At 34.9% G+C, this 20,997-nt stretch overlaps 1 protein-coding gene across 1 annotated transcript in view; it reads right to left on the bottom strand.

Moving 5' to 3' along the window:
• Positions 1 to 20,997, bottom strand: part of Ehbp1 (Eps15 homology domain containing protein-binding protein 1) — a 65,626-nt gene that overhangs the window by 27,997 nt on the left and 16,632 nt on the right. The window contains exons 3-5 of the mRNA XM_089649420.1: positions 17,825 to 17,920; positions 2,032 to 2,143; positions 520 to 639 (exon numbers count right to left, since the gene is read on the bottom strand). Of these exons, the coding sequence (XP_089505546.1) occupies positions 520 to 639; positions 2,032 to 2,143; positions 17,825 to 17,920 (328 nt within the window). The remainder of the gene's footprint in view (positions 1 to 519; positions 640 to 2,031; positions 2,144 to 17,824; positions 17,921 to 20,997) is intronic.

The raw sequence follows: 20,997 nt of genomic DNA, 5'->3' as shown, positions 1-20,997 counted from the left end.
TGATGATATTCCTTTAGATCTAGGGAAAAATATATAACTAGCTATACCCCGTCACGCGTTGCTATGGTTCAGTCTGTCTGTGGAGAGAGAGAAACAATAGCGCTTGTTGATTTTACGCACAACAGATGGCGCTGTTTTTCAAAAACGCATGTTTTTACCTGTCACAGGTGATTTCTATATAATAGGTATATCAAAACACATGTGTATTTGAATGCAAAGTTGTGTCAAAATTTCAAAGCAATCTGTGAAGAACTTTTGGAGATTTAAGATTTTAAACAAACGAACAGATACATTTTTATTTATGTAGAAGATATGGAAAAGACCGACATAGGATTTTTCATGTATCTGAGTAGTAGTCAATGCGTATGCTACTGGCGTAGCGTGCTACCATCACTGTCAGTAGCGTGCAACTACCGTTGTCGATGTGTCGCATTGTATACGAACACTAGCTAAATAGTATGGCTAATACTAACAAAACTGTAGTCGCTTGTAAGTCTCTCCGTGTATGAATGGCTTTACCTTTGTGGTGGAGGGGCGCATCTGCAGCGACAGGCATTGTTGTGAGGGGCCCAATGAAGCCAACGGTCTGAGGTTGACAGCCGCCTGCGCGATTCTTCTCCTTCGTCCATTTGTTGACACCTATTAAATAAAACCTTCATTAACCACTTTACTAATGAATTAGTAAATTAATTTGTATGATTCCTTAATGCAGTGTGAGGGGATCAAGGTTTAGGTACCGCCTCCCGGGAACCCCAAATGTTTCGCTATGTTTGGTGATTTAGCAGGGGTGCCCGTGTTCATCGGGTGAGGTGTGTTCAGGATGAGCCTGCCCACCAGCTGCGTGGCGTGCCAGATCGGGAGAGGCTGGTTTGGGGAGACCCTTTGACCTCTCCAGCTGTGGTCTCTCTTGACCCATCGCCGAGTGCCGCAGCAGAAGGGATAGATCAATCGTCCGTCACTCCTGAACACACTGATCCTTAGATGCCTACCCACCCCTCATACCTTTTTCCTTCCCAGAACTTCCTCTCCTTTCCTTCACAAGCTTCCCCAAAGATGATATAGGCCATGTGTGGGGTTAATGTAAAAAGAGGTCCTGCCAGCTTACCTCATAATCCTAGTTGCGGTGAAAAAATGAAAACAATGTTGGTAGTTCTTATTCGAAGTATGATACAGTTAAAAGTGACCGAGGGGGATAGGGTCCCATTAGCTCAGTTGGTAGAGCGGTGTCACGGCAAGACAAGGGTCCTGAGTTCGTGTCCTAGATGTGACCGTATCCTTTTCTGATTTTTCTGTTTCAGATTTTCGTTTAGAAATCGCTAATATTGTCTTCAATAATTAAATATTACAATTTGAGGTTTTACTCAATAAAGTTATTCAGAAAAAAAAAAAATACATATATATATTATTGTATTTTGTGCATGTCCTTCTGAAAAATGAATGCTGTGTGTAGTTAGTTTTTGAGTGTGGGATGTGGAATAGTTGGTTTGATCGTTTGTTTCATACTGGACAGTGGAAATTAACATTTTCCAGAAGGTAGCCGTTGTCAACAGCGTTGGGGATAATTTTGAATAAAAATTGTTGGTTGAATATATCTCTTCTATCTTCTAATGTTGATAGTTTGTGCAATGAGTCTTTTAAATGTTGGTGTGGTTGGAAGGATTTAAAGTTCAAGTGTTTCAGAACCTTTTTTTTAATTCCTTCTAACCTTTCAAAATTAACTTTGCATTGGGGAATTTAATTTTAGTGTAATTGTATTGCAAAACAGATGCGTCAGATGTTAGATCAGCAGGGATAGAGGTATTTCCTGGAGGTGGTTAAGACTCTCCAAGAATATTAGCGCAGATAATGCAGTGAAAAGTTCTATAACGGTTTATTTTTAGGGTACTATGCCACGTTGAGCTACCTTTTTCTTTAGACAACGAAACGTCCCTCGAAAGTAAACCACTATAATACTCAAAAAGTTCATTTTCGTTCATCAATATTTCCGCAAAAAACTTGCACTGGAAAGTGTTACTAACATCTTTTACTTACATCTTCTAGAATAAATATCCAGTCTTTGTCTTCAAGTTCGTTGGTGCGTTGATCTCTGAATAATGTCACAGCTATAGTGTGATTATCCGGTACGGCCCAAATAACGCTCCCTCTGAGAACAAAATAAAAAATTTATCAATAAAACATATTGTATGACATGAACAAAAATTTAGAGCAGGGTAATAATTTTTTAATGTTAATAATAATAACAACTTATTTAACCCTTTACGGCGCCGAATTGCAGATCTGCATCATACCATTCGAACTCCTTCAATTGTTCAAAGAAACAAAAAAATACCATTTGGCGCATCGTTGCATATCCACAGCAAAGCTATCTTACGAATTAGTTAGTTTTATTTTTACTAAATGGCGCTACTTTACATTTTGTGGTCATTTGAATATAAAAACTTGTCATAACCGGTTCGTGTAGTTCGCACGCGTGTTCAATTGTTTGTTTTTATTACTGATATTGAAAATATCGCCGTGAAATTGCACTGAAGTAACAGTAAGTCCTTCTTTTTCATCAATTGAATGTAATTTCAATGAATTTTAGTATATTTACAGGGATACGCTACACTTTTGTTATGATGCAGTAATGCATCATTGCGCTAAACGATCATAATCCATTAGTTTGTTTCTAGAAAGTATGTTTTTTCTTTCAGTCTCATTATGAGTTTGAGGTTTCCACGTTTAGGTGTCAAAGTTCCATCTTTGACGACTCAAGAATTGGAAGACATTCTGGGCCATTGGCAAGATGGTGATGATGGCTTAGACTACTCAGATGACGAAGACATATTGGAACGAAATGGGCAGAATTTACGCGAAGATTCGGATGAGGAACCAGAAATACCAGATCCAGAAGAACATGACAACAACATCTTGTCACCAAACTTGGAGGACAATATCAACACCACAGTCGCGCAATATGAGACACCGCCTGGTGTTCCAATACTGAGTACCAGTTCAACTACTACTTCAAGAAGTTCACGTGCCCCTAAGACAAATATTTTATGGAAAAATAAAAACTTAGGGCTTAGCGAAGACCAGATGAAATTTCGGGGATCTTCTATCTTACCCAACGAAATATTAGAGCTGCAGACACCTTTTCAGGTATTTTCATATTTATTTACTTACGAATGATGGTATTTTACCAGGGTTATACTGAGAGTATTTACCACTCTGGAACGTACCACAAATAAACTACACACTATGTATATGTAATTTTATATTAGTTAAATGAAACGGCTAAGATTTATAATTAGTAACTTATAACTTGGACTTATAACTAGTGACTAATAACTAAGACTTATAACTAGTAACTTTTTTATTTTTACTTTTTATTATTATTTAGAGAGTCTAAAGGAAGCTACTGTGTTTTTAGTTACCGCAGCAGAATCACTCAACATTCTGCTCGCTTATCTTCAGATTAAACAGTTGTTGATCTTTCGATGTTTGTCAATATGTTGGCCCAGGTTTCTTTCTTATATTTGTAATGGTTTATCTAACGGCATTATTCTTTTAGGTAAGCTTAAGAGGTATTTTTTTTTTTTTTTTATATTTATTGTAGGTATATTTTTAACTATCCAGTGATTTAATATATTAAGATCCATTTGAGATTGATCGAATTGAATATCAATGTTTTTGCCACAGTAAAATACTGCAGTGTCGTCTGCGTATAAGAAGATTTCACCATTTAGTTTTAATTGACAGATATCATCTCTAAATAGTATACAATAAAGTCGCTATCCGCGTCTGTTTGTGCGCTTAGTTCTTCTAAACTATGCTACGGATTTTGAAAGGGTTTTCACTATAATTTGGAGAATTTCTTCCGGAAGGTTTACAAATATAAAATATACATATTATGTTTATAGAAAGTAGAGAAAATTCGATGTATAGTAATCAAGTAATAAAAAAAATATTTTCCGACGCATATATTGCTAACGCTGACTAAACCTTATGAGATACATCAAAATAATGTACTACGGAATTGTATATCTTACGAAGGCCCACAGAAAAGTCTGCAGTAGTATATATCTATCTCCTAAGGATAACCCCCAGCAAGGCCGGGTACACGTCATCTAGTTTTTAATATATTAAAACTAACTATGTTGCCACTTGAGCTATGAAATCGTGCTGAGCTTTGATATCGCGCTGAGCTTTGAACCCGCACCTCTGAGTCCATTACCAAGGATCTTAACAGCTCGACCACTGAGAAAGCAAAACGAACAAAAAAATCACCACCTATTCAAGCGCAAAGGCCCAAACAACATAATTTATTTTCCGGGGCGCTCTGATAATAATTAAACACACACCCATATAATTCCTCTAAAACAACCAAAGGATACTTGTATATTATATTTAGGCTCGTACTATTTTTAATACATCTGCTTTGCAGCCGAGATAAAAGTCAAATTATAAATATCTCAAGTGTTTGGAGTGTGTTTGAGCCAGATAAGCCACTAATGGGAAAGAGATTTTATGGGGAGCTTGGTATTTATAAATATTTAGATTAACATTCTCCTGTGAGTATTTTTCACATTCAACTATGCTACATAAAATATGTATAATTTTCAGTGGCGGCTCTTCTATGAGGGTCATTTGGTCAATGACCTCCCAAAATATAATAATAATAATAATAATAATAATGATTTATTGTCTTCTTTTCTTATTAACACATAGATATAATGATATCCTCACTGGGATCTCCCGTGCTGAGGATGTCATTTACATATTATAATTTAATTATAAGAAATTAATATTACAACAAAGTATAATGTAGTATATATATATTTTTTAAGTAATTTTAAAATAAGTAAGGTACTGTTTTTTGGTATAGTTCAGTTGATTCTGTTTTAGTCTGTGTTTGATTTCAGTAAATTTTCTATTTCAGATCTTCCTATGTTAAGTATCCAGCTTTTTATTTCAGATTTAAATGTTAAAGTGTTGAGGTTTTTGAGTGTGAGTGGTATTTTGTTGTAGAGTTTAATACTGTGATATAAGAAGCTTTTTTGCCCAAAAGTTGTATTAGTAATTATTTGTTGGATAAGTTTTTGATCATGAGATCTAGTGTTTCTATTGTACGTGTTTGTTGTTATTTCTTGTGTTTTGTGTTTATGAATGTAAATGAGTATAGTTTTAGAATATAGTTGTTTAATAGACATGATGTTAAGATTGGTGAAGATTTCGTTAGTGCTAGTTCTTACAGGAACTTTCAGTATAATTTTCATTATGGCTTTTTGAGATTTAATAAGTGGATTTAGTATGTTTTTATTTGCACTGCCCCATCCGATAATACCGTATTCTAACAGTGATTGGCAGAGAGCCATGTAGATTTTGATTAAGTCTTTTTTAATGAGCACATTCCTGATAGTTTTGAAAAAATAACTTAGTTTTTTAATTTTATTATCTAAATAGCTAATGTGATTGGTCCATTTTAAATTTCCATCTATTTTTAGACCTAGATACGTTATGTGGTCAACATTTTCTAATGAGGGACAATTACAATGTTCATTTAAGTGATGCGGGCTATGAATTTTCAAGTTATGGTTTTCTTCAGAGTTTTTTGTATTTTTTATTTTGAAAGTGATGAATTTGGTTTTATTAGCATTTAGTGTAAGTGAATAGTAATCTAGCCATTTTTTAATCCTGTTTAGTGTGTCTTCTGCTTTCTTAAATGTTTCTGTCCAATTATTCCCATTTATAAGGAGAACAGTATCATCCGCAAAACTTATGATTTCTCCGTCACATTCTATGTGGCATAGATCATTAATGTAAATTAGGAACAGAATCGGACCCAGAATACTTCCTTGAGGCACCCCGCATTTGACATCAATACACTCACTGGTTATGTTGTTAAGTTTCACAGTTTGCTTTCTATTTCCCATGTAGCTTTTAAAGAATATCAGTTCATTATCAGTGATCCCTATGTTAACTAGTTTTTCAAAAAGATGTTGGTGATTTATTGTGTCGAAGGCTTTAGAAAGGTCGAGAAATACTCCAATGCATTTTTTATGTGAATCTAGAGAATTTTTAATATATTCAATTACTAAAGCTATGGCGTTGGATGTTCCTAGATTTTTTCTGAAACCAAATTGTTTTGGTGATAATAGTTTATTTGATTCTAGGTAATCGATGAGTTGAGTTTTAACTGTTATTTCTAAGATTTTAGATAATGTGTTCAGAATTGTGATTGGTCTGTAGTTATTGATATCTGTACGATTTCCTGATTTGAAGATTGGTGTAATAGTCCCTATTTTGGGTTGTGATGGAAATCTGCTTTCCGTAATAGATTTGTTTATTAGAAAGAGTATCGGTTCGGTAATTTCATCTTGTATAAATTTTAATGTTTTCATTGTGATTTCATCACTACCAGATGAAGATGTTGGTTTGAATTTAGAAAATATTAGTATTAGTTCTTGTTTAGTGATTTGTTTTAGAGCAAATTTAAACCTTTGTGGATTTGGGTGTTTGTTTATTTTTGGGTTATAGTGTTGGGGTTTGGTTATTTTATTCGCTAAGTTCGAGCCTATGTTTGCAAAAAAGTTGTTTGTGTAGTTAATTAGTTGATGTACGTTTTTGTTGAGCGAGAGTGTGCCGTTCTCTGTGTTGATTTCTTCCAATGGGTTTGCTTTGTTTTGATTTGTGTAGGTGATTTCTTTAATTATTTGCCAGAGAAGTTTTGGATTATTATTGGATTGATGAATTTTAGATCTGTAGTAATTTTGTTTGGCCGATTTAGTAAGATTGGAGCAGATGTTTCTATAATTTTTGTAAAATAGTTTTAAGGAAAGGTCGTATGGATAGTTTTTTACTTGCTGATGGATCTTGTCTCTTTTTCTTATACATTTTAGTAGGCCAGGTGTGATCCATGCTTTTTTGATAATTTTATTGTGTGGATATGTGTAAGTTTTTATTGAGGTGTGGTTATGTATTTTTAATTGCAATAGTTTAATAAATAATTTCCAAGCATCTTCAAGGTCTTCAGCTTTATATATTAATTCCCAGGTTTCAGTTTTTAGTGAATTTTTTAGTTCGTTGTAGTCTATAACATGTCTATTCCCCGTTAAATTTTGAGTCGATGGTCGATTTTCCTTTGCATGGATGTTAAAAATTAAAGTGTAGTGATCAGTGATAGTGGATTGATGTATGATTGTGGAGTATTTTTTATTTGTTTTTGTCATTATGTGGTCAATGCAGGTTTGCGAGGGGATTGATTTATTAATTTTGTGATCCACTCTTGTTGGTTCCCTTACAGCGGCAGTCATCCCGTGGGAGAGGAGTAGTAATTGGTATTCCTGTGTTTGTGGATGTTGCCTTCCGGTATCCAATATGTTAATGTTGATGTCCCCTATGATGAACAAGTTCCTGATGTTTCGTTCTTGAAGTAGAATGGAGTCTAGTGATTCAAGAAATGGTGACAAATTTGTAGATGAAGGGGATCTGTAGATAGCGAAGATGCATGTATCTTGATCAAGTTTTACTTTCAAACAGTTTGCGTCTTGTAGTTCGATTTCTTCTATTTTGCATTCCATCTTATTTTTACAATATACAATTACTCCATCGTTTTGATGTTTGTGAAGTTTAGTATTGAAGACTTTGTAGTCGTTGATGTTTTTATGCACATATGTTGAGGAATTTATCCAACATTCTGTAAGGATTAATAAGTCAGGTTCTAAATATAATTCATTTATCAGCACAGTGAAATCTTCGAAGTTTTTGTTAATACTTCGAATGTTTTGATGAATTATGTTCAGGATCGGTAACTCGTCCTGGATTATACGGTTTAACATGCAGGTATTTGTGGTGATTATTGGGTTAGGTATCAGTTTTTCAAGTGTTTCCGTTGTGAAAGAGGCCATTATAAAGATATAGAGTAGATGAAGTGTCTATAGGTTTTTTTTGATTTGTTTAAATCATCTTAGTAGGTATATCGTTAAGATGTTTTATTTCGACAACCTTTGAATCTTTAGTTTTTCTTATAAGTATTTTTCCCGATTTCACCCAAACATATTTATATTCTTTTATTAGGGCTCTTTGTTTGGTGTTCCAAAGTAAATTTTTGTAATACTGGGTTAATGCCGGATTTAGATAGACGTATTGGTCTTCTTTCCCGTTGAATTTTTTTATCGGGTCAGTATGTTTCGCTGCTAACATGATGTGAACTTTTTTGCTGTCTGCAAAATTAATTGTAATTTTTTTTTGGTTATTTGGTTTGGTAGTTGTAATTTTAAATGAATCCTCAGGTGATATGGTGACTCCTGCGAGCTCAGCAATCTGGGTTACAGTATGGGCTGGGGGTATGTTTTCTTGTAATTTAAGGCCGCTTATTTCGATACTGTTTAATAGGCCTGATTGTTCAATATCTGCCAGGTGAATCTCCATCGCAGCCAATCTTTTCTCCTTTTCTCCTTTTCTGCCATTTCTTCCTTAAGTTTGTTTATTTGTTTTGGTGAATCCATGATTTGTGACAGTTTGAGAATGATGTCATCATATTTATCGTTAATAAAGCTGTTAAACATTTTTATTTCTTGAAGCTCAGTTTCTATTTTTTTAAACATAATTGTTTTCATTTCTTCGAATTTTGAGTTGATGAATTCGAATATTGGGTCATCTTTGGTATTTTTGTTAGACCTTGTTTCCATGTTTTTAGTTGGTTTGGACATAAGGTTAGTAAATGATCCAATGTGCAATAAAAACTTTGATTTCTATTTTTTATAAAAATAAAATAAAATTTTATTTTGATGTTTATAAACACTATCACCATCTATTGGGCAATAGTTGAATTAAAAATATTTTCCTTCACAAGTGTGCAAACATTGCCATCTATTGATTCATAGGCGTAACTCAGTTTATTTTATAATTTTAATGCATGTAGGTATTTACTGACATCTATTGACTAGTAGAATAAATATGCCATATGTAGGTAGTGTATCCAAATAATTTGTTAAAATCTCAGTTTTTAAAATTTTTTAAGTGAGTTTCTCTTAAGAATGCAGTTCAGTACATACATAAAATTAGTTCCAGAATTTCCGCCGCACTATGATGCACAGATACACAAGTTATATAATGTTTAAAATAAAGTTTTTGCGTTTTATTCCACTATTTTATACGGAGCAATATTATACTTGACGTCTGTCATTGACTTTGTTGTAATAATTGACTTTGTTGTAATATGCTGCAATAGTATTAATATTAAAAAAAGGATTTAACAAACTACCCGATTATTAATTTAATTTTAATATTTGTGCATTGTTGGATTGGATTGTTAGTTATCTTAGCCATAGGGTGCTTAGTGTAAAGATTAATTCTGTACAATCTAATATATTCGAGGCCACAAGAGGGGTTCCTCAAGGGTCCCACCTCGGCCCAATATTTTTCTTAAAAATAAATAAAAGAATATGTAATGTTTACGATTGTCAACTTTTACAGACTAACTTAGAACAACTTCATCAATGGTGTGAACAAAATGCTTTATTTTTGAACATTCAGAAATGTCAAGTAATACGATTTTCCAAAACTCGTTATAATATCTTACATGAATATACATCAAATAATATTAAATTAATACCAGTGTCACAAATTCTTGACTTGGGTGTAATATTCAATGAAAACTTGTCATTCATTGCACACATCAACTACATAACTAATAAGGCTTTAAAGATGCTTGGCTTCGTTTGCAGAACTTAACTGATTTTAAGTCCATAGATTGTATGAGAACCCTCTATATTTCATTAGTCAGAAGTCAATTGGAGTATAATTCACCTATTTGGTCCCCTTTATATAAAGTTCACTCCAATAATATAGAAAGAGTTCAGCACAAATTTCTTATGAACGTAAATTTTAAGCTCAGAATTCCTATTGATTACATTAATTATGTCAGTTTGATTAATCAATTCCATCTAATAACACTTTCTGACAGGAGAATTATTTCAGACCAGATTGTGTTACACAGAGTCATTAACAACTTAATTGATAGTCCTGCCATCGTTGCCACTATTAAATTCCATGTGCCGACTAGGAATACAAGACAAAATATAACATTCTTCTGCAATACATAGTCGACCAACTATCAGACACACTCACTGACCAATAGGATGCATGATCTGGGCAATAAGTATGGGGGTGCTATTGATTTATTTATTGACTCCATATATAGAATTAAGCATAATCTATACCAACACTTTGTCGAATCCTACAAATTAGAGTAGCGTTGGTAAATTAGTTTTAATGTTTTGTCTTATATGTAGTGTTTTATTCCTTTTTTACTTTATGTTACTCTTACGTTTTACTAATATTGCTTCATATTTAGTTTATAATTTAATATTTTCTCATTATACTTGTAATCACAATTTTACAATTGTGTATTTTGTACCTACTTTACAATGGATTACATCTATTTACTGTCAGTATCTCCTGTATAATACAGATATTCTCCTATGTACACTCATCATGTATCACTTTTATGTACAAGCCTTTTTAGGCGTATGTAAATAAATACACAGAATGCATTTTGCACAATTTTTCATGTTTGAACGGTAAATGCAAGGAAGGTGATCTGTTTTCATATTTTATCTTGAAATAGGCTCTTGACGAAGAATCATATTTCAGATAAGATATCAATGATCCAAACATGATATCATTGCAATTATACAATTTATCAACTCTATATTATACAAGTTGTTAACTTGTGAAAAATTTTGGGATGGTACACACAGGCAAATCATTTTAAAGAGGATACTCATTTTTTTACAATAATTCCACACAGCAGGCCATGGGGAAAATAATATTTTCTCGGGGCCTATGTCAACTTTGGGGAAGCTGTGTGGAGGGTCTTTTTTAGGAGAGGAAGGAGTGAACCTGAGTCTTGAAGAGACCCATGTTGTAGGAGGGAGGAAACACAGAGGCCGGCAAAAAAAATTGTGTACGCGTTTGGCGTGTTTCCCGACTGTGCACCGGTGCCGAAAGGATCAGTGACACCGATTCCTCGGAGCATCTTCCATTGAAATACAGGTAGAACAAGGACAGCATATCCGCCCGATTCCTGTGTTCTAAAGAATGCAATGTGTTTGTTAAGATAGGAGAATCTATCAAACGGACCGCCCGTTAATGCACAGAATTATTTTGGGGCTCCAAACCAGAGGTGGCCACCAAATTCAACTGCAGGGTGCACTTGCTATTCGTACAGGGTTAGCAGTATCTATGGTCCCTGTACAGCACACCCAGCTACTAGAGAGGCTAATTTAACTCTGGCTTGGATGGAGACACTTTGAATGAATTTGTGCACACTATTAGTAACTTAAGTTCAGAAAAAGTTTTTTAAACAAGTTTAGAACACCCGCCCACAGTTCCCTCATACCCCGCAAATGACCAAAGATACTAGTTGCATGGCGATGTTTATCAATTCCGTTTAAATTTAGACCCGCGATTCAATTGGTCAATGTTATTTTTATGCTTTTTTTGTTCAGCTTCTTATTCTTCAGCTTACGACCTGAATTGTTAATGCCAAGTTGCGATGCCTACTCAGCTATTCCAAGTACAATTAATTTCGTGGGTAACAATAAACTCACTACTGACTATTATCATAGACACCTCACACTTCGACATATGACAGGTCTTTTACAAGCCTAGTATAAATTAGTTCAACTGTTGTTACACTGGTATATATTTCTTTTGAATTATGCATTGTCTTACAGCACTTATATTAAGGCGATGCACTACGTCGTGTAATATTTTAAATTGAGCTGCTATCAATAACAATCCTTACGTAGATGGCGATAAGGTTTAAAATCCGCCTGTTTTGATTTATGCAAGAAAAAAACATGGCCAAAAAGTGCCTTTTATTTTATTTTGTGGATGTTCAGCCATAAATATTGAAATTTTTTTCGATCATTTTATAAATAACTATATTTGCCACATTATACAATAAAATCATAGACGAAAATGTGTTCGTAAGTAGGAGATTTTGAACTTTAAAGGAGTTTTCATAGGCCTTATACATTTTTCTGAGCTTATAAAGACTTATCTAAAAAATATTCGATTATTTCAAAGGTCAAGATGTATTCTACTCGCAGTATTTAATTAAAGCATCTGAAACATTTGTAGGCTACCAAATTTTCAAACCAAAAACACATGATTTTGCATTACTACGTACGGCATCGCCTTAAAAACTGCATCACTTGCAATAGTGTTTTTCTTTACATATTAATTGTTCTTTAATTTATTGCTATTATTATCATGTTTATCACTGGATGCTTGTAATTCGATTACCACTGTATTGTAAAAGCCATTATATGGCGTTTGAATAAATAAATAAATAAATAAAAACAAAATATCATTGAAATAATTTTTTATCCACTACACCATGTGTGTTTGGTGATCAGATATGAATAGCAAATACTATCCCATCTTCCTCTTCCCCATCTCCTTCCTTTACTAACTACCTTCAGCCTCACAACATACCCCAATTGGGGATGCCATAATCTCAACTCTCTCTGGCTACAGACGGTTGGGACTCTTGTGCGGTACTAACATCAAAAAAATGAAATGAAATTGTATTTTTGTGATGAACGATCTCTTTAATGAGATCTTTCCGTCAACAAGAAACAACTATATTCAGAATGATACGTAAACTCTGATAAAAAAATATTTTTAAATAACATTTCGACAACATTTTTAAATACACTTGGTAAAAACAAATTTATGCTCCGCTTTTGAAAGCCATCTGACAGTAAATTTAATTGTGTTTGAAATAAGACGGTCGTAGTTTGGCGTCTGACCAATTTAAAAATGTTCAGAATATCATTTTGCATTCATAAAAATCAGTGCCAACTTCTTGACACTTAAAATAAATTAGTAATCCAAATACATCACGTCAACAATGATTTTTAATTCTGACATGTACATAAAAATACCTAACGAACACAGTTTCTTTGCGGGAGTTAGTAAAAAAGATGAACAACCTCCGACATTTTTGATTCATCCACATTTATAAAGCTTTTAATACAACTCTCAGATATGAATTTAGATTTTCATGGCCAAAAGTATAATCATGATTTATACTAACTAACCATCACGCCGTTTCCCGCAGGGGAAGGCAGAGAGGACGGACCGCCAAACCACTCGGTCTTGGCACACACTTCTTGCCTCATTTACATTCATACATACTCGTCTATTATTCTGACTCTTGACATGGCCCGACTCAAGTATCTGATTCACTTGATCGTGACGTGTCTTCCTCGGGCCTTCCTGACTTCTATCTACCATTCAAATTTGCCACAAATATTCTCCTTTCTTCATTCATTTGCTCTATATGCCTAAACCATCTAAGCGTCCCTTTCTTAATCTTACTCATCAAGCTTACATCAGCATTGCATTCTTTAGAGTTCTACACATTTCTCACACGATCATGCATGGTTTTACCACTTGTACGCCTCAGGGATTTCATTTCTACAACATTCAATCTACTTTCATCCTTTCTCTGCCAGTTCCATGCCTCACTTCCATACATCAGGGTAGGTACCAGCACTCCATTGTGGACTGCTAACTTCGCTTCTTTGGAAAAAATTTGTTAGCGCCAACTGCATTCAGTCCTTCATTAATGGAGTTACCTGCATTCACCATTCTTTCAATATCTATGTCAGCCTTCCCATCTCTCGTAAACATACTTCCTAAATATACAAACTCATTCACCTGCTTCAAGTATTCCTCATTCAGATATATATTGCACACTGTTTTATTTCATGATTAATTTTTGCGGTAATACGCCATGTTGCGCTTCCACCTTCTTTAGCCAACGTTCTGGACAGCGTTAGTGTCCATCATCATCAGATGTTTGCAGATGTCACACTTTTTAATGTAAATACAACTTCAAGATTCAAGAGTATCAACCGTCCAAACCCAGTGGGACTATGGCATCCCCAATAATTGAAGTATATTTCTTTCAAAACACAAATAACTCTATGGATCCTTACACCTGCAATACATTTCAATTCCAACACCCATACATTCTACACTTTAACCCTCTAATCTCCGTCCACACATCTCTCACATTTCTCAATTGACTTAATTCATATAAAATATAGTACTTATCAATGTTCTCTCACCAGGGCGATACTGACAGTACCGATCACTCCGAAAATTTGAATCTTTGCCGATTTGAAAGAAAACTGATGTCGCCAATTTTATTTATTTTTATTTCATCATTAATAATTTAATTACACGAGTGATCGTCTTGTGCCTTATAGTGTCGTTGTTGAAAGTTACATATTATTTCACCCCTCGTAACGATACATCTCATGAAAAGTCTGTAAAATAGTGAAAATTACCATATCCAATTTAAATAATTAAACAGTGTCATTTGGTGATTGCAAAACAGTTATGAAAATAACGGTGCTTATTTATTTATTTATATTTTACATGTATATTTACAGAATAAAAATATCCATTAACAAAGATACATTATACAATCATAATTGCCTAATTAGCAATTTAAATTTAGTGATGCGCAGGTGGAAAATGTCGATGTCAGAGGCTAGTGAGTTAAGAAGGCCTATCATTCTTCCGAGAGGCATTGCTGATGGTAAGTTAGTCCTACATCTCGGAAGAATGAATGGTTTGTGTCTACGCGCTCTTGCGAAGTTATCAGGGACGTAAAATAAAATTTTATTCAAAATTTCTGGATTGTTGATGTGACCGTTCAACAAGTTATAGGCCATCATCAGCAACGCAGCTTTCCGCCTGTTGACAAGACTATCGATACCTAGCATTCCGGAAAGGAAGGCTGATGGGTATAAATAGGGATAGTACCCGAAGTCTCTAAGATAAAGATAACGTAGAAACTTCTTTTGTACTTTCTCTACCATAGAAGTGTACGTTGCATCCCCTGGTCCCCATATTATTGAGCCACTTTCCAAAATACTACGTACTAGGCTAAAATATAGCAAGCGAACCACGGCAGAGCTGCAGAAATGCCTGGAGTTACATAGCACAAATCCAAGCATTCTCAAAGCCCTGCTGCATATCGTTTCAATATGAACGTGAAATGTTAAGTGTGGGTCAAAGGTTATTCCCAAATCTTTCGGTTCAGAAATATGTTTAAGAGAACATTGGGACATCCTATAGTTGTAATAAATCACAGTGTTAGCTCTAGTATAGCACATTATGGCGCATTTCTTAAAATTAAAACCTAATTTGTTAATTTCACTCCATACCACGATAGCATTTATGTCTCTCTGGAGCTGTGCGCAGTTTTCTAAGGTCCGGATTCTTAAAAATAGCTTCAAGTCATCTGCAAATAACAAAAATTTCGCAAACTTTATAGCATGATGAATGTCATTAATAAAAAGGGAAAAAAGTAAAGGACCAAGATTAGACCCTTGAGGAACCCCAGAGTTTGTGGGAAAGTACGACGAGTTAGAAATACCATACGTTACGTATTGCTGTCTACTTGATAAATAGCTAACAAATAAATTTAAAAATTTTACCGAGAATCCAAAACGGTCTAATTTATTTAAGAGTATCAGCGGGTCTACGGTATCAAAAGCCTTTGCGAAGTCGTTGTATGAGACGTCAACTTGGTTGTTACCGTCAAGAGCTTGAGATACATATTCCGTAAAGACCATCAGATTTGACACAGTCGATCTGCCAGATCTAAAACCATGTTGTTCGTCTATTAAATAAGGTTCTACTTGGGCGTAGATATATTTATGAATTATTAGTTCGAACAATTTTGCCGGAGAGGAGAGGATCGCTACTGGTCTGTAGTTAGAGACCAAATATTTATCCCCATCTTTATACAGTGGTGTTACTTTAGAGATCTTCCATAAATTAGGAAATGTTCCCGTGCTAAGTGAAAAATTAAAAATGTAAAGTAGGGGTATTAATAAAGGCTCTATACAACCCTTTAATAAAAATGACGGAATAAAATCAGGTCCAAATGACGTTTTTGCTTTGAGTTTTTTAACTGCAGCTAACATATCAGATTTTGTGATGTTAGGAATATCAACATTCTGCGCTGCTGATGATGTATAAGTCCCCGGTTTAAATGAACTTAAATCCGTAACTTGCTGACTGTAAACCGATTTAAAATAGTCCGCAAATGCTTCGGGAATATCAATTCCCGAGTGTGATTGTCCATTCCAAGTGACATGGTCGACAAACCCACCATCACTTCTTTTGGATGAGACATATTTCCAGAACGACTTGGGATCAGATTTGATGTTTTTTTCAATGATATTAATGTAATTTGTATGGGCCAATTGCATACTGCGTTTAACTTTAGCTCTAAGACAACAAAACATTTCACGTTCTTATTAAATGTACATCTACAAACTATTAATAGCGCCACCAGAAAAAACCACCAGAACTACCAAATGTAAAGGTGAAGGCCTCCTTTTCCCTATTCTTAATTTTCCTTGTGATAAACAAACACAATAGCTTGATTCTTTCTATCTCGTTAAAATTACAGTCCATTCAAGTACCAATCGTGGGTACCCAACATTTTGTGTACAACATATGCCCTGATGATGGACACTGCAATGCTGTCCGAAACGTTGGTTAAAAAAGAAAGTAGTGGAACACGGCATAGTACCCAAAAAATAAATCACAATTTTTACACTTTTTCAGTAACTAAACGGTAGATCGCTTGTACCACTAGTTTCTGGATATCCTGTATATGTAGGTATGTATTTATTACCTACTGTGGCTGGTTTTATCGATTTCATGTTATTTACGAGTAACAAATAAAATTAATCTAGAATACTACAATCTACAATCTCTTACGACGAAATCGAGAAACATTTTCGAATCACGAAACTACTCAACAGGAGGATTGTCGCTGATCAGATGCTCTTGTATAAAATTATTAATTGACTGCCCGGAGTTGCTGAACAAAATGAATTTCCATGCGCCAATTCGATATAGCAGACAAAATACCCTTTTCTACATTGATAGATGCAATACCAATTCCAATCAAAATGAATTTATGCAAAGGACATGCAACTACTATAATAATAAATTAGCAAATATAGACACTCGTGCTGACATATTCACTGCTAGTTACTATCACTACAGAATTTCATTGTATCACATTCTAACTCATATTCACGACTGTTAAATTGATTGTACTTGATATTTTAATATTACTTGCGTGGCAACTTTTCCTTATCCCTCTCCTCCCCTTTCCCGTTCCAACCAAAGTATATTTATAATCACATTTATTTTATTGCTGTTTATTGTAGGCTATTATTTTATAGGCTGTTTATTGCTGCATAGGTTTATCATTTGTTGAATTTACATTCGTATTATTATTTTTCTTATTTGCTGCTTTATTCTGTTTTTTTTTCTATTTTTATTAAATATTCTAGTTTACAGGTTAGTTTTATGTTTCTGAATATCTATCTGTGAACATTAATAATTGGTCTGTTTTTTTGTTATCCTCTTATGCATATTGTATTACTAAGACTGTTTATGTTCCTCAAATAAATAAATAAATATAATCTAGTTCCAGTTTGCCTCAGTTGGGCACATTTTCATACAGATCCAGCTACCTGGAAAAATCAACATTTCCACCTTTGTTTGTCGTATCATTTTCATATATTATCCGTACCACTCCCCGGTACGATCGTATTATATTTAACTGTTCAAGTGATACTATTTATAAACATGCAAATTATTGAATAGTGAATTTCCTTATTTTTTTTACATTGGCTCCACCCAGGAGGCCCTGAGGAAAATAATTTCCTTCGAGGCCTACGTCGTCATAGGGGACGCTGTGTGAGTATTAATAATAACTTACTTCAGCGGCTCTTTCATAGATGGCTCCCAATCCAGAGGCTCTGAAACAACCCGCCTGGACCTTCTGGACCAAACTACACTCAGTTTGTTTGGTTTCCTGCAAACAAAATCATATTCATGTATTAGAAAAATTTGCACCGGTATCGTATACATATATATATTTTTTAAATTTGTGTACAGTGTAAAGACATGGGAACTATATATCCTCTCGGTTGGGCAGCATTGTGAGGAAGTTTAAGGTAGGGATTTATTAATGCAAGTCTTAAAGAAGCCCGGATTATACGAAGGAGGAAAAACAGGTGCCGGTAGCTCATTCCACATACACAAAAACGAGTCGAAGAAACGAACAGTTCTCATTTAGTCAACATCAACATGTCGAGTTTCACATACGTGCACCGTTGCACAGGTTATCAATGGTGCTAGCTCCTTATAGTAGGCTTCATTAAAATATCTGTAGAATATACTGCATGCCTACACTTCGTCTGTGAGTTAAAGATAACAATCGATCTGTAGTGGTAAGCCACTACTTGAGTCGGACAGTGTCGGATACTACTTAGTACGCCAGTTCCTAGGTACCAAGGCCGTGGTAGAACCTATTGGACACTTTGGCCGTTGCCTAGAAGACAAGCCGGACAGTACCTAAAACTACCGCGCTATTCCTACGGGGATTGGGCGACCGCTAGAATCGTCAGCGTTACGGGTGGCAACATACTGTAGCGATAGAAACTAGAATGTTCGGGAACATTACTGCCCATCTACCTACCCGCTGGATGATTCTCGATGCATTTGCACCTTATATAAGCAACAGCGGGAAGGTACTCAGGCAGTCTACTACTTGCATATCTTTAACGCGCTAATCAAACAACTTAATACTTTCACGTCACGATTACTTAACCCTAGATAACTAATCGCTCGTCGAGGCGACGACGCGCTACTCGGCGAAATTCGAAATCACCTATTCACCCCGCTCCCCGACCTTGACTCTTTCATTACCTTCCTAATTTGAGTAAACAGTGCAGCATGTGACGCGATTGCGGCCACACGCATACTAGGATGTGCCAGAGGCGGTTCCTTGGTACGTGCATTTGTGCATTGCACTGCTTGTCTTCAGTCTCCATATAACAAATTACAACGACATCTGTGCCCCAGTGATCGATGTAAGAAATTCGTAATTCTCGTCAGGTCATTATTTGAGCTATCGTCTAGTAAAAAAATCCCGCGCAAGATCAAGCGGTCGTGCATACCCCGATATGCACAGAACCAACTTTTACCATACTACTAAAATAGCATCGGGCGGTATCGAGACAGCCCGAAGTAGCCGAAACGGTGACATGAGCGAGACAGATTACACTCTTAACGTCAAATTACGTGTTAGAGCAGTGCGGATACATAACCCATCCGTGCATTATCGAAGTGCTTTGACGGCGAGTGAATTTTGATCATGTGTAATCTAATGCGTTTGGAATGGATTCGCTTAGAAATACTAATAAAATGTTCAATGTTAACACAACAACATTAACACATTGAACTCGTTCGCGGTGAAATCAAACAGTTTCGCTATATTTTCAACGATGAATTGAGTGTCCTTTATTTTCGAGATAATTTTGTATTATTTAATCAGTTATTTTACAAATATAACTTAGAAGATAGAATGAATTGCAGTAGGTGTTCCCATTCATTAATTTGCTCCACCTAAATTATAGACTAGGTACATTTTTAAAGTGAAATGCACTGCTGGTAATTACAGTTACGGGCCGCGTCTGGGACGTGCCCTATGACCATCTCGTCGTCCGCTGGACGAAACTTTAGTTATAACACCAATTTTTATTTTTAAGGTACGTACATTCATATATTCTTATATTTATTGTTAATGTTGGCGAATCTTCTACAATAGAAGCTCCGGTTCCATCTACGTCAAACGTGCGTAAAATTTGCTACCTGTGTCCATCCAAGGCCCAGAGGATGACCAAACACCGTTGCACCAGATGTAGAAAGGCTATTTGTGGTCCACATAATGTTGACATGTGTGGTCACTGTGTAGACTGATATCTTGATATTAATTTGTTCATTATAAACCTTACTTTTGTGCCATGTAACAAGTTCCTACCTTAATTAAATATTTTTGATTTATTTCTAGTGTTTTATTGCGTAGTCCACAAGACGAAAGTGTAGTTACAATGAAACAATGAAAACAGTTAAGTTATCTAGGGTTAAATAAACCTTGCTGTGTCTGTTGTGATTAATTACTCGTGTGATATATAAAATATTGTTAAAATTTATTCACGGCTGTTTTATCCCGGCAACAGAATAAATCTATTATAAAATCTTACATCATTTAATTTCAACATCGAACACATCTTCAATCTTCGCAATAGATCTGTTAACAACAGATTGTCAATCAGATGGACCACCGTCCTTTGCACGTAATCAAGTAGGTTTATCAAGCATTTTTGGGGCTCCAGCCGACGGGTGGCTTCCATATTCAATAGTTGGATGTACTTGAGATATGTACAGGGTTAGCAACTTGTCAATATTGAAGAATCTACAAGCCTTATACATTCAGAGTTTTTCATTGGTGGATATAGTTAGGCAACAATATGACGTCACACGCCATGGAGATTACCGTGTCTTTTCTACGGTTCCAGCAAGATTTCTTGGAAGCCAGAATTACTCGGGCTTCTACGAAACCTCGATACTTCAGCCGGTCTGATATACTTTACTCCAAACAATTCAATGGAGTCATTATAGGGGAGGGTGCTTGAGGGTAATTTATGGTACGGATACAATTTTAAATTGAAATATCTAATCTGTATACTAATGAAAAATAAGATAATACTAATAAATATAATGAAACAGAACAAGACACAGAAAATAAAAAGATAGCGGTCTCAACTGGGAATAGAACTGAAGATTAACTATTGGGACCTAATTATTAGACGTCATTTTTGTCGATATCATATTTCAAATTCAAAACTAACATTATTATCTTGCAACTAATTTTTCCCGTATTTTTGGCAACTATCTCTTTGAAAGATTACAAATTTCTAAAGAATTGATTTGTAACCTAGATAGGGTCTCGGATAAACATATGCGATTTTTATTTAAATGTGAAACCTATTGACTTTTTATCTAAAAAAAAAATTAAAAAATATAACGGTAAAGTAATATATTATT

This window comes from Hesperophylax consimilis, chromosome 30 (genome assembly GCF_061612785.1).
Source record: "Hesperophylax consimilis isolate HC1 chromosome 30, BYU_Hcon_1.0, whole genome shotgun sequence".
NCBI lineage: Eukaryota > Metazoa > Arthropoda > Insecta > Trichoptera > Limnephilidae > Hesperophylax > Hesperophylax consimilis.
The sequence above is the reverse complement of the archived record's forward strand: the minus strand, read 5'-3'. Positions and strand labels throughout refer to the sequence as shown.